Below are 14,870 nucleotides of genomic sequence, written 5' to 3' on the forward strand. Positions count from 1 at the left end.
TAACAGTAAAACCCCCCACCCACCAAACCCCCCAAAATAAAAAACCTAACACTAAAAAACCTAAACTACCCATTGCCCTGAAAAGGGCATTTGTTGGGCATTGCCCTTAAAAGAGCATTTAGCTCTTTTACAAAATGCCCACCCTAATCTAAATTAAAAAAACCCCAATTTATCGGTCCTGTCCGACGAAGTCTTCATCCAAGCGGCGACCTCTTCTTTCTTCTTCCAGGAACAATCCGTCATGGAGCGGAGCAGAGCGGAGCTGAAGACCGATGACCGCGGAACTAAAGACCGGCGACCCTGGAGCCATGGAGCGTGGATGATCCTCTTCGTACGATCGCCGCAGTACACTGGATAGTGAATTCAAGGTACGCGATTAAAGATGGTGTCCCTTGAATTCCTATTGCTTGATTTGATTCTTCAAATTCAAATCAACCAATAGGATGAGAGCTACTCAAATCCTATTGCCTGTTCAAATCTGCCAATAGAATGAGAGCTACTAAAATGCTATTGGCTGATTTGAAAAGCCAATAGAATTTCAGTAGCTCTCATCCTGTTGGCTGATTTGAACAGCCAATAGGATTTGAGTAGCTCTCATCCTATAGGCTGATTTGAATTTGAAGAATCAAATCAGCCAATAGGAATTCAAGGGACGCCATCTTTAATCATGTACCTTGAATTCACTATCCAGTGTACGGCTGCGATCGTACGAAGAGGATCCTCCACGCTCCATGGCCGCCAGCTTCGTGGTCATCGGTCTTCAGCTCCGTGGTAATCGGTCTTTTGCCCTGCAAAAAGCCCTTTTAAGGGCTAGTGGTGGTTTATTCTTAGATTAGGGGGTGTTTTTATTTGGGGGGGCTTTTTTATTTTCATAGGGATTAGGTTTAATTTTGTAAACTTTGGTAATTTGTTTTTTTATTTTCTGTAATGTTAGCCTTTTTATTTTTGTAATCTTAGCTTTTTTATTTTTTGTAACTTTAGTATTTTTTTAAGTTTAGGTAATTTGTGTTCATTTAGGGGGTGTTAGGTTAGGGGGCTTAGTAATTTAATTAGTTATTTGCATTGTGGGTGTTGGCGGTTTAAGGGGTTAATTGGTTAAATTGGTTTATTGCGATGTCGGGGCTTTGCGGTTTAAGGGATTAATAGGTTAATCATGTTTATTGCGATGTGGGGATTTTGCAGTTTAGGGGTTAATAGGGTAATTAGGTTTATTGCGATGTGGGGGTTTTGCGGTTTAGGGGTTAATAGGGTAATTAGGTTTATTGCATGTGGGTGGTTGAGGATTAAGGGATTACTTTATTATTTTGCGATGAGTGGGTTTGCGGTGTATGTGTTAATACTTTGTGTGGGAGGTTCGTTTTTTTTTGTGTTATACTTCATTTGCCTTCGCTGCATCCCGGTGGATTCCGAAAATGGCAGGGTGGTAAACGAATCCACCTTACGCTGCTATTTTCGGAATTCACCTGGATGCAGCAAACATTCTGTTGGCTGCCTCGCACTGCCAACATTCCATTGAGGATGCGTGCGCAACTATCGACGGACATTACAAACGCAATTATAGTATACATTTATGGTGTTCTGTTGGCAAGTTGAAAAGCATATAGGTAGGCTCAGAAACTGCAGATTGGTAGCCGTACATATATGCCTCATGTTATTGGCTCACCCATGTGTAATGTTAATTCTTCAACAAAGGAAACCAGCAGAATGAAACAAATTAAATAATAGAAGTAAATTGTAAAGTTATTTAAAACTGTATTCTCTATCTGAACCATGAAATAATTTTGGGGGGTTTCATGTCCCTTTAATGCTGCATAAAATTAACCTGCAACTCTCCTATTTTAAGTGCCTTGTACAAACTATGCAATGTGAAGGGCTAACTCAGTTCTTCATAATGCATAGTTAATGGCCGGATTCCTCATTTTGGACCTGCGAAGACGGCGTGCGACAAGCGGAGGAAGTGCTGGAGCGGCTGCCAGGATTAAAAGGTAAGTTTTTGAAGAAAACAGTGAAATGTCAGTTTTGATGAATTAAAGTGCCCTTGTTTTTAATAGGATTATTAAAAACAAGGGCACTAATTCATCAAAATGGACCTTCACTTTAAAGGAACATGACACACTTTGAGATTGTAGTATAATAAAGTGTAGTAAAACAAAATGTTTAACAGCATTTCATTTTTTATTGATCCTCCATTTGCTGATATTTAAATGGACATGAAATCCAACAGAGTTAGTCATGCTCATCATAGCCACTTAAAGGGACAAGAAACCAGAAATGTTTCTCTTTCATAATTCAGATAGAGTATACAATTTTAAACAACTTTCCAATTCACTTCTGTTATCAAATTTCTTTAATTTTCTTGGTATCCTTTGTTGGAGAAGAAATGTACTACTGGGAGCTACCTGAACACATCTGGTGAGCCAATGACAAGAGGCATATATGTACAGTCACCAATCAGCAACAAGCTTCCAGTAGTGCATTACAGCTCCTTCCCAAAGGATACTAAGAAAATGAAACACAGATAATTTAAGTAAATTGGAAAGTTGTTTAAAATTGTATACTCTATCTGAATTGTGGAAGTTTTATTTTGACTTTACCTTCCCTTTAAGTGGGTTTTCAAATTCTGAGAATTGGTAGTGCACACTTCAAGCTTCAAACCTAACCCTGCCACATAGCTCTGCATAACTGGCCTCCCCAAAGGTGATCAGATAAAGAATTGCAAAAATAAAAAAAAATTCTAACAAAAACAGACAATGGCTAACTCCATCTGCTCCAATAACATCTTCAAATTAGGCAGGTGCGGAGGGGGAGTTTGGGTTGAACAACAACTGAAACAAACAAGGTGTTAATGGATTAAGAAATACTTTCACCTAGTATGTTAATTGTAAGACTGTAGAAACATCTAGGGAGGTAGGTAGAGGTAATAGACGGGAGCATACGTTTCTACACACTCCATGGAACGTGGTACTATTTTCAAAGTTTGATGAATTAAGACAAATCAACATTCCCAGAATGCCATTTAAATTAAAAAGAATCGTCCCTCTTCTAGTTTCTGTTTGCTACCATAAATGTTAATTTTCTGTCATTTTTCAATCAAAGTTTTAAATATTACAGCGTTAGAAATAACAACAACTCACCATTATTTTGGGGATTTCCTTGTATCTCATTCTTCTTTTTTGAAGCAGCTGTTTCATCTTTAAGTTCTCGGATAGTTCCTTCATTTAGACAAATATCTACATGCCTGTTAAACACTAGAAGGTCTCTCGTATCTTGCTTTACATTACAGACTGGACATATAAATATAGGCTCTTCCAGTACCGCAGGTGAATACGGCTGATTTGCTACATCACAGCACTGTTTGGAGAACAGTTCATGTTCATATGCGTTTCTCATATCAGCTTCATTCAAGGTGATACTCCTGTGATTAACCGGTGTTTGTTTATACTCATTTATATTGCTTTCCACATGATGGGGATTATCTATAACTTCCTCATTTTCAATAATACAGTCTTCTAATGTATTACAACCCCTTGTGTCTGCCAGCTTATTCATTATATTGTTTTTACAAACATCAAGATTTCTCTCTTCTTTAATACAGAACAAGCCGCTGTTATTTCTCATTATAGTTTCTTCAACATTACTTATTTTAGTGGAATTTGAAACAGGAGTTTTACTTAAACAATCATCAATATGTTTATTAAATTCTTCAAGGCCCCAACCACTTTTTTCCTGAAAGCAAATTGGACATGTAAGTCCTGGTCTCTGACTTGGTTGTTCTAGCACAGATATTTCCTTCTTTTCCTCACTAGGCAAGGTTGATACAATATTTATAGCTGTGTTTTTGGATCTGTGTACGTTTGTAAGAGGCTCTTGTGCTTTTTGTTGTCTGGCTACCCGTTTCTGATCAAAGAAACTTGTTCTGTGAGGAGTTGGGGCCTGTGTGTTCTGGGTAGCTTGCTCTAACATTGCAGAAGACTCAGGTTTAGGAGAGATACCAGCCTGTAGGAAGTTCACAATGCTTTTCTGTTGATGCTTTTTCTCCTCTTCGCTAAGAAATCCAGACACCCGTACACCTATTAATATAAAATATAGTACTAAACTGCCATTGTTTTTGACTTTGGACCTGTGTCAATTTACCTGTTTGAGAATTTTTGAGTAGCATATTGATATTTTTTGTGCTCAATTTCAGCACTGTAAAAATTAACAACAGATTGGCTGTTTTAAACATAATGGAAATATGATTTGACAAAAAATATACTGAATCAGAGCACCAAGACAAGTGTAAAAATATACAAAAGTTTAACAGTATGTTGTGGTTTGCAATTTATGTATGCACTTTATCTGTGTGCAATAAAAAAACATAATTTATGCTTACCTAATAAATTAATTTCTGTGTGAGAGTCCACAATCCATTATTCATAGGAATTACCTTCCCTACCACCTGGAGGAGGCAAAGATTCCCAAACCTAAAGAGCTCTATATAACTCATGGGAACTAATACCCAAGCTGTGGAGTCTACAAGTAATAACCTAAAGGGAGCGATTTGAAAACATCTTTTTCACTGAGAATCAACACCTAGTTGCACAGAGACTCAGAATCAACATTGGAAACCTTGCCTCCCGAGGAAACTAGACCCATTGTACTCTTAAAAACCTCCATAAAATTGACAGGATCTTTAGAAGCACAATATTGATTCCCAGTTTCAGTAGAGACTGGAACAGAACTTGCTCTTTTAAAAGAAAGGTTAGTACATAGAACAGACAAAACTTCTCTCCGAGAGTCTCGAGTCTGAATTCTGTCTGATGTTAACAAAGAAACTTGTGCAGTAGACAGAGTAATAGGACAGGTTGAAACTAAACCTCTTAAGAGACTTAACCTGGCACATACCAGAAACACTGGATCGGGGGCCACATCTTCATGTATTTTTAGTAGCAGGAGTAGTTTTCTTAGCCTGCTTAGACTTATTACAGTTAGCACTGGGTCTCCAAACTGAACCAGAAGTGCTTTGTTTTTTATCAGAGGTAAATTCACTCATTTATGCCTTATTCTTGCGAAAAGGAACAGAAACGATTAAAAGGCCTTAGATTTTTTTTATCTTGAGGTAGAAAGTCCCCTTTCCCCTGATAACAGTATAAATAATAGAATCTAAATCTAAACCAAACAATATCTTACCCTGTAAGGAAAGAGATGACTTTCTAGATTTAGACACCATTTCAGCAGACCAGGATTAAAGACATAAAGCTCTCCCGGCAATAACTGCCAAATACATACTTTTGACATTAATTTTCATAATATAAAAACAGCCTCAAAAATAAAAGAATTAGCATTCTTAAGCAAACTTATAAGATTGTCACAAACAGAATCCTAAAAACACTGTTTATAAAGACTGGATAACCAATAAGTTGATGCATCAGCTATAGAAATGGCTGGCCTAAGTAAGTAATCTGCTTGTAAAAAAGCCCTTCTGTGAAAAGACTCTTACTTCCTGTCTAGAAAATCTTTAAAGGAAGTACAATCTTTCAAAGGAATAGTAGTACGCTTAGCCAAAGTGTAAATAGCCCCATCAACCTTAGGAACAGTTTACCATAACTCAATTTTAGGCGCTGGTAAAGGATCTAATTTCTTAAACCTTGCAGAAGGGTTAAATGAATTTCCAGGCTTAGACCATTCCTTAGAAATCACGTCAGAGACAACATCAAGAATAGAAAAAACTTCAGGAGGTTTAACAAAAAAACAAAAAACTAAATTTATGCTTACCTGATGGATGTATTTCTTTCCGGTTATGGTCCACGACGTCATCATTTACTGTTGGGAATATCACTCCTGGCCAGCGGGAGGAGGAAAAGAGCACCACAGCAAAGCTGTTAAGTATCACTTCCCTTCCCACAAACCACAGTCATTTGACCGAAGGGAAATCGAAAAAGGAATAATACAAAGGTGTAGAGGTGCCTGACGTTTAGTAAAAAAATAACAGTCTTAATAAAAAGGGGTGGGGTCGTGGACTCACTATATCCAGAAAATAATAAAATTTATCAGGTAACCATACATTTCTTTCCTAAGATATGGTGAGTCCACAACGTCATCATTTACTGTTGGGAACCAATACCCAAGCTAGAGGACACAGATGACTAGGGAGAGAGAACAAGACAGGCAGACCTAAACAGAAGGCACCACCGCTTGAACTTGGAAAATTTTGAAAAAGTATGCAGAAAAGACCAAGTTGCTGCCTTGCAAATCTGTTCCACAGAAGCTTCTTTTCAAAAGCCCAAGAAGAGGAAATAGCCCTCGTGAAATGAGCTGTAATTCCCTCAGGAGACTGCTGACCCAAGAAGTATCAGAATCCTTCTGACCCTTACGCTTTCCTGAGAAATAAACAAACAGGGCAGAGGACTAGAATTATGTTTGTGTAACAAACTTTCCTTATGATAAGAAGGATTAGGACATAAAGAAGGAACAACAATCTCCTGAATAATATTTCTATCTGAAATCACTTTAGGAAGAAAAGCCCAACTTCGTACGAGAAACACCTTATCAGTATGAAAGATAAGGTGAGGCAAATTACACTGCAAAACCGAGAGTTCCAAAAGTCTCAGAGCAGAAGAGATAGCGAAAAGAAAGAAAAACTTCCAAGATAACTTAATATCTATGGAATGCAATGGTTCAAACGGAGCCTGCTGCAAAACCTTAAGAGCAAGGTTAAGGCTCCAAGGAGGAACAACAGACTTAAACACAGCGTATTAGAAAGGATAAAGTATGAAGCAATGTTAGCACTTGCCTTCAGGTGCTCGCTGCCAGCCCCGGTTCTCCCAAACTGCGTATAGAAGCAGAAAGTGTTGGAAATTGCGACGCTGTGTCATCTCCAGGGAACCAAGCTGCCCATGTCCTCTGAGTCAACCTTGTTGCTTTCACCTCCAAAATAAAAGAGCTCACAATAGTGTAGCAGATTTCAGACTATGTAGTAGGCGCACAAACTGGTTATACTCACAAGATTGCAGTTAAAATAAACCTTTTATTAAAATCATCACAAAGTTGTCTTCAGGTGCAGCTTCAGGTTTCGGCTAAAAGAAGCCTTTATCAAGAGCATAAAGTTAAAACAATTTCTGGAACAAATGGTTTTAACTTTACGCTCTTGATAAAGGCTTCTTTTAGCCGAAATGCGTTGAGCTGTATTTTAAATAAAACCTGAGGCTGCACCTGAAGACACCTTTGTGATGATTTTTTTTTTTAAATCAAAGATTTTTTATTAAGGTAATTGGTCAAACATAAGTCATATACAAGCAAAAAGAAACATCACAAAGTATTCATGGCGAAAAATAAAAGTAAATCATGATGGACATATTAGGAGCATGTATACCCTACTATATTACCAGAATACCTCGGATATATTTATTATACGATTTACATTGATACCTTATTTTTTAGTTGTTTAACAAAATATTACTACAGTACCTCATTAGTAAAGAGTTCTGTCCATTAGTATGATACTTTCAACTGCCAGATATAGAATAAAAAACATTAATGAGAGATACAATTTTACTCCTAAAATTACAAAATACAAATTAAAATGTAGTAGTATTAAGAAAAAGATATAATATATAATATAGTTAACACCATAAACCTCGTTTCCTCACTTTAGCTCGTAAGGTCACACAGTAACCTATTCACAATAATGTTACATAAGAGGAAGACTGGCTTAAATATATAAGAATTAGCGGATTAATACCGCAGTGGTATTTACCAAATTGGGTAAATAGATACATTGGATTACTGGGTCTAACAAATCAAGCCGGTTATATTTTGTTGGCTTGTATAGGATTTTTGACATATGGAGCTAAAATAGTAGTTATAGATGCTAAGTCTGGGCAGGCATATCACTAGGCTAAAGAGTTATGCATCAATATGGGCCGACAAAGTATTAACACTTGGTGGGTAATGGGATTATACAGGAACATATCCATTTATATATTGGCTTCGCTCAGATATTTAATGTTCCTTTCAATGTTAAAATATTTGGCGGGGCTAAAGAAGTCTTATTTTGGAGGTATAGAGTGTACTGCAGCCACCCTAATGTGTGGGGACTCGCATAACGAACTACTTATATTCTAATGTGATACTCCCCCACAATACATAGACCCCTCATCAGTATCTCAAGTTGCTGGGCTACAATATTCATGAGCAATATGTACAATTATCAGCTTGCTGAAAAGTGATGTTATAAAGGCAAAACAAAACTAAACAATAATTTGCACAAAAGTTGAAGCAGGAGAGGCAGGGCAAACGACATATCAGATCATAGATTTCAGGCTACTATAGTATAAGTATTTTCAGAGAGATCCTGACACTTTAATATCACATAAACAAAGAGACCAGATCTCTATCATGGTCAGCCTTGCTCGTATGTAAAAAGAGCATATTTAATAGTTCTGTTTACTGTAAACTATTCTGCGACATATAAATCTGTGTGCCATTTTGTAACATGAGGATAAACGACAGTCTCCTGCAAAAGCTAAAGAAAAACCTAGCCCAGCACAAACATATGTGTAATAGTATGGTATAGAGACCTTGCATAGCTGGTCCTGGCTTCACAATATACATAACATAGTATAAACCATATTGCAGCATATCAAACTATAAAGAGTAAACATAACCAAGCAGCTAACAATAAAGGAGAACAAACAAAGTGAAGTCTTCATATATGTAGAGCAAACCCATCGTGGTAGAACTTATTGGAGTCCACCGATACTAGTATAAAGTTTCTCTAGCCTATACCTTGCACAAAGTCTGTCTGACAATACCGGTGAATGGCTGTTCTTTCAAATGAAACACTGCTCCAGCGGGAGTCGGCCGCAGCTCCCCGGAACTGGTCGTCATGTATATGTTCCGGCTTTTGAACTTGACGGGTAGGTTGGCTAGAGAATCGTGTATACTGGCATATTAATAGAAGCTTCCTTTCAAAGATGGGATCCACCCGCCTTGTACTCTGCCTATATACAATGCAGCATGCGATCTCGGTAGCCATATGATGTTTAGAACCTCTGTCCTCCACCAACTCTGTACTATAATCAGAGGCCATATCCGTACTCCTCTCTTCCACAGAGGAGGGCTGTTTTAGGGAGGGTGTTCTCTCGGTCTGCTCCATGCTAAAAGACCTGCAGCTTTCTATGTGTTGGGCGCCATCTTGTATGCATGGGTATCTGATCGTGGTCAGTAGATCGTGATATCCCTCATCTACTTTATCTTCAAGCTCCTTCAGAAGTATGCTTATAAGGGACTCCATTATAATGTAGAAAGAGACAAATGTTACCCAGCTGTATGTAGACCCAGGGGGGGAGGATGGCAGTTCAATGTCTCAGAGCCGGAATCGCTATCTCGATCAAATAGGTTCTTCAATCAGGTTGATCTCAAAGATAATGGTATCCACAGACTCATGACTTTCACCTTTATTAGAAGATCACTTTTTTATTAGTAGATGGCATGTTGATCTAATGTTAGCTCAAATAGTATGTAGCATGCCATCGGAGCTGTTGGTTTAAGCCTCTGGTTTCCACTGCAGCTTAGGCACGCCCCCCCCCTTTGTGATGATTTTAATAAAAGGCTGATTTTAACTGCAATCTTGTGAGTATATTCAGTTTGTGCGCCTACCACGTCTGAAATCTGCTACACTATTGTGAGCTCTTTTATTTTGGAGGTGAAAGCAACAAGGTTGACTCAGAGGATGTGGACAGCTTGGTTCCCTGGAGGTGACACAGCGCTGCCATTTCCAACACTTTCTGCAGACTTAAACACAGGCCTGATTCTAACCAGGATCTGACAAAAAAGATTACACATCTGGCACATCAGCTAGGCACTTGTGTAACAAAATAGAAAATGCAGAAAAATGACCCTTCAGAAAACTGACTGACAAACCCTTCTCCAGACCTACATGAAGAAAGGACCAAATCCCAGGACCCCACCACCAAGAGTAGCCCTTGGATTCACACCAATAAAGGAAGACACGCCATACCTTATGGTAAAAGTTACCAGGAACAGGATAGTGAGCCTGAATCATGGTCTCAATGACCGATTCAGAAAAACCACACTTATACAAAACTAAGTATTCAATCTCCAAGCCAAGAGCTTCAAAGAAAACAAAATGTGGATGAAAGAATGGACCCTGAATTAGAAGGCCCTTCCTCAGGGACAATCTCCATGGTGGAAGAGATAACATCTCCACTGGGTCTGCATACCATATCCTGCGAGACCTTGTAAGAACTATGAAAATTACAGATGCTCTCTCCTATTCGATACGAGCAGAGACTCGTGGAAGGGGAGCAAACAGTTATGTTAGACTGAAATCCCAAGGAACTGCCAAAGTATCTATCAGGGCAGCCTGCAGATCTCTTGACCTTTAAACGCACCTTGGAAGCTTGGCGTACAGCCATTTGACCCAACTCAAGAACCCCCCATTTGAGGGTTAACCTGGAGAACACTTCCGGAAGGAACACCCACTCCCCGGAATGAAATGTCTGACTGCTCAAGAAGTCCACTCCCAGAAGATAGACAGCAATTTTGAGCATCCACCAACTGAACAATCCACACCACCCCCATCATGGCTAAGGAACTCCAGGTTCCTCCCAGGTGGTTGATGTAAACCACTGAGATGAAATTGTCCAACTAGAACCTGATAAACCGGGCTAAAGACACTGAGACCAAGCCATCAGAGCATTGTAAATCGCACTCAACACCAAGATGGTTATGGGGAGAGTAGACTCCTCCCGAGTCCCAAGCTCAACAAGCTGGCTTCCGTGGTCACTATTACCCAGAAAAGTCTCCGGAAGCATGCATTCTGAGACAGATGCTCCTGAGAAAACCACCACGGGAGAGAATCTCCACATGATTCCCGTTCCACTATCAGAGAATGCCTAGCAGCAGAATTCTCAGATGGATCGAGCAAAGGGAATGATGTCCAATGAAGCGACCATTAGACCAATTACCTCCGTACATTGAGCCACTGAAGGCCGAACAGTAGACTGCAGCGAGAGGCAAGAATCTTTGATTTTCTGATCCCTGTCAGAAATCTTTTCATAGATAGGAAAACTATTATGTTCCCCAAGAAAACTACCCCTGTAGCTGAAACAAGGAAACTCATTTCCAGATAGACTTCCCATCCGTGGGAACGTAAAAAAGACAACAAAATCTCTGAATGAGAGTTAACTTGTTGAAAAGATGGAGGCTGAACTAATATGTCGTCCAGGAAGGGCGACACAGCAATTATCCGAAACCTGATCACTGCCAAAAGAGCCCCAGAACCAATTAAACAATTCTGGGAGCCGTGGCAAGGCCAAAGGGAAGAGCCACAAACTGAAAGTGTTTGTCCAGAAAGGCAAATCTCAGGAACTTGAAGACACGCGTCTTCCAAGATTAAGGTCATCAAGAACTGACCCCCTTGGACCAAAGGAAGAACGAAACCACTTTAAAGGACGGTACTCTGAGAAAACTTGTTGAGACACTTTAGGTCTAGAAAATAATGAAAAGTTCCCCTTTTACGGGAACCACGAACAGGTTTTAATAGAATTCTAGACCCTGTTCCCTCACAGGAACTGGAACTATCACTCCTAGGGAAGAAAAAAATCCCAAACGCAATACAAAAGAAAAAACCTCTCTATTATCTGGTCCGCAGATAAACATGAGAAGTGGAACCCGTCTCTGGAAAGAAAGTATTTGAATTCTATTATGCAACCCTGAGAAACTATGTCCGCCACCTGTCTGAAACATCTCGTATTTATGTTTGTAGAGAAACAGAGAAATTCAGCCACCCACTTGGTACGATGCCAGATCGGGGGCAAACCCTTCATGCAGATATAGACTCAGCTGTAAGTCTCTACTCTGAAAAAATATCGGGGGGGGGGGGAGAAATTCTGCTAGACCAGGACCAAACACAGCAAAGACAGATTAAAATTAAATCAGACAAGGCGTCGCACCCAAAAGATGCCGCACTTGACACAGTGGCCATAAGCCTCCAGCTAGTCCATTGATCCTTAAAAGAGTAGCTATCCTCCATAGGGATCGCAGCTCTCTTAGCCAGAATAGAAATAGTAAATTCAACTTTAGGCACCGTGCGCCATAAATCTTAAACACAGGCCTGATTCTAACCAGGATTTGACAAAAAAGATTACACATCTGGCACATCAGCTAGGCACTTGTGTAACAAAATAGAAAATGCAGAAATCTGACCAGTGACAGGAAAACATCCTGTAGGACAAAAGACAGAGAAAGATATATCTGTCTTCTCCTATTCCTGCGGAATAAACTCTGTTGCACAGTCTCAGGAAACACTTCCACAGGGAAAGGACATTAAAGTAACGTATTAAGGTTACAAGATAATTTAGGATTGACGACAGGATTGACGAGTCGTCCAAAGTAGCCAAAACCTACTTTAACAATACACAGAGGTGTTCAAGCTAAAATCTGAAGGGTACTATTTCAGCATCAGATGAAGGAATTATACTGTCCGAATCTGAGATTTCACCCTCAGAGGCTAGCGGTGTATCCTCCTCATCAAATTTATGAAGTGGGACACCTGTGTAGCGGAAGATAGGACAGAAACCTTACCATCTGAATATCTTATATATCTTATAATTCCCTATAACATAGGAAAAGCAGATAATGCCATAGATACCCAAAGGATACCTGTTCAACAGTTTCTGCGGGCAAATAAACTCCTCCAGGCGAAGGAGATGAAAAGCAGGGCACTGTATGTGTAGCCATTAAAGGCTTGGGATATATGAGGAGAAAGCTGTGGCTATGCCTAAACGGCATCATCCTGAGAGACATGAGGCTATCAAAAAAATCTTTGGATTAATTTAAGGCATAACATACACTTGTCCATAGGAGCAGAACTCAAGCTCCATGAACAAAGAAGCAGACAAAATTGCAAATAAAATACTTAAAATAAGCGCTGTCACTTTAAGGGAAAACTGTTCCCTGTTCCCATATTTATACTCCTGTATAACAAAAAACATTACCCCAATACCCTCTAACTATAGAAAGTCTTTATTGGGACGAGATATAAAAAGGCACTATTACTTAAAAAATTGATAATGAGAAGTAAATCCCATTCATGAGCGTCTTATACATGAATCATGTGCAGCAGCATTAACGAGGTAAGGGAACATCGTGTGCGCAGTAAAAACTCAGACTCTAAATACACTTCGAACATTTAAACTCCTCTTAACTATAAGTCCGCCTAACTGCTTTAAAGCCACCACTACCCTACTGAAATTCAGGATTCCACAGCACCATATGTCCAATAACAAATCTTTTATTGAAGCATAAACAGCAGCATAACAATGCGATGTTTCGGGATCACAATCCCTTAATGATGCATGATTAAGGGATTGTGATCCCGAAACATCACATTGTTATGCTGCTGTTTATGCTTCAATAAAAGATTTGTTATTAGACATATGGTGCTGTGGAATCCTGAATTTCTACTTTGTGGGCTGCAGGTCACCAGCTTGTCCACTGTGCATCATACACAAGGAGGTCTGTACCCTATTGCCGGTCTCTTTACGGACTATTTACAACTACCCTACTGAAGAGATTAATGTGGACTACGGCTAGAGCCAATCTTTGAAAAAAGGAAAGAACAGAGTAAACCTACTCTGGCTTTCTATACTAAGTAAAATAATGCTTGAAGCGAAAGAAATATAATTTTCTTTACACACCAAAACTCCTCCTCCATGCACCAAGGCAAAGAGAATGACTTGGGTTTGTGGGAAGGGAACTGATACTTAACAACTTTGCTGTGGTGCTTTTTGCCGACTGCTGCTGGCCAGGAGTGATATTTCCAACAGTAAATGATGACGTTGTGGACTCACCTTTTTTTTTAGGAAAGAAAATTGAATTTATATGATTAAAAGGTTTGTTATCAGAAGCTTTTTTACCCCTAAAGGAAACAAGACAGAATACGTTCAACTTTAAACAAACAAGAGGAAATATCAGGCTCAACATCAGATGAAGATTCCTCATCAGCTGAAGAAACTTCACCCTCTGAAGACATAACAGTATCCAGGGCCGTCTTTAATATTGACTGGACCCTGGGCAAAAAAATTCTTGGGCCCCCCCACCCCATGTAATTTCGCTCTCCACCCCAACATCCCAAAAAACAACTAAATCAATTTATTTTATAATTGTTTTCAAAATTATTAGCCCAGCAGTGGATCATCACTGCTGAGCTAATCATTTTAAAAAATGAAATAAATTGCAATATGTGAAACTGGACCTAAGCAGTATTAATAAGTAAATAAATATATAAATTCCTCCACTGTGGATTCATTTAATATTCTTTTGAATGTGATTCTGGTGTGAGTTTAGCTGGTTAAAGAGATTTAGGGCAGCCAACAGGAGCAAAGCAAGTTAAAGACTGAGGAGAAAGCATGTAGGTGCAGACAAATATAAGTTTACTGACTAAAACAGCAGAACTACTATGGGAAGCTGTAAAATCTGAGACAGAGAGAAAACAAAAACTATAAAAATAAACCTTACATTAATGTGTGAAGTATCAGCATGACACTATACATCAGCCACAGCAGCACACGTCACTTCTTTGCTAGGAACAAGTTCCCTCTCACCCTGCACTAGACAATGCTGCATGGGGAGGGGCGTGTGTGCACTCACTTATTCTTCCCACTGACACCTTTCTACAAAGCACTGCTCCCCTAAAAAACTTCAGTTAGTTGATCTTAGGGCCACAGCAGAAAGAGCAGGGCTAAGGGGACCAGCAGACTGGATGCTGTCTGCCCAAGGCTGCATGGATACAGTGAGAGATGTGTCATACAGCCTCAAGACTAAAGAGAGCAGTGTATGCAGCTGCACAGATGCTCAAATCCTCA

The 14,870-nt window shown here is 39.4% G+C and overlaps 1 protein-coding gene across 4 annotated transcripts in view; it reads right to left on the minus strand.

The window, feature by feature from the left end:
- POLK (DNA polymerase kappa) overlaps positions 1-14,870 on the minus strand; it is a 399,961-nt gene that overhangs the window by 45,067 nt on the left and 340,024 nt on the right. For 3 of the 4 annotated variants that reach the window (XM_053701394.1, XM_053701393.1, XM_053701395.1), the window contains exon 13: positions 3,135-4,070. The exons of the other annotated variant lie outside the window; for it this stretch is intronic. In XM_053701394.1, the coding sequence (XP_053557369.1) occupies positions 3,135-4,070 (936 nt within the window). The remainder of the gene's footprint in view (positions 1-3,134; positions 4,071-14,870) is intronic. 4 annotated transcript variants of the gene reach the window in all.

The sequence above is a fragment of the Bombina bombina genome, chromosome 2 (assembly GCF_027579735.1).
Source record: "Bombina bombina isolate aBomBom1 chromosome 2, aBomBom1.pri, whole genome shotgun sequence".
Taxonomy (NCBI): domain Eukaryota; kingdom Metazoa; phylum Chordata; class Amphibia; order Anura; family Bombinatoridae; genus Bombina; species Bombina bombina.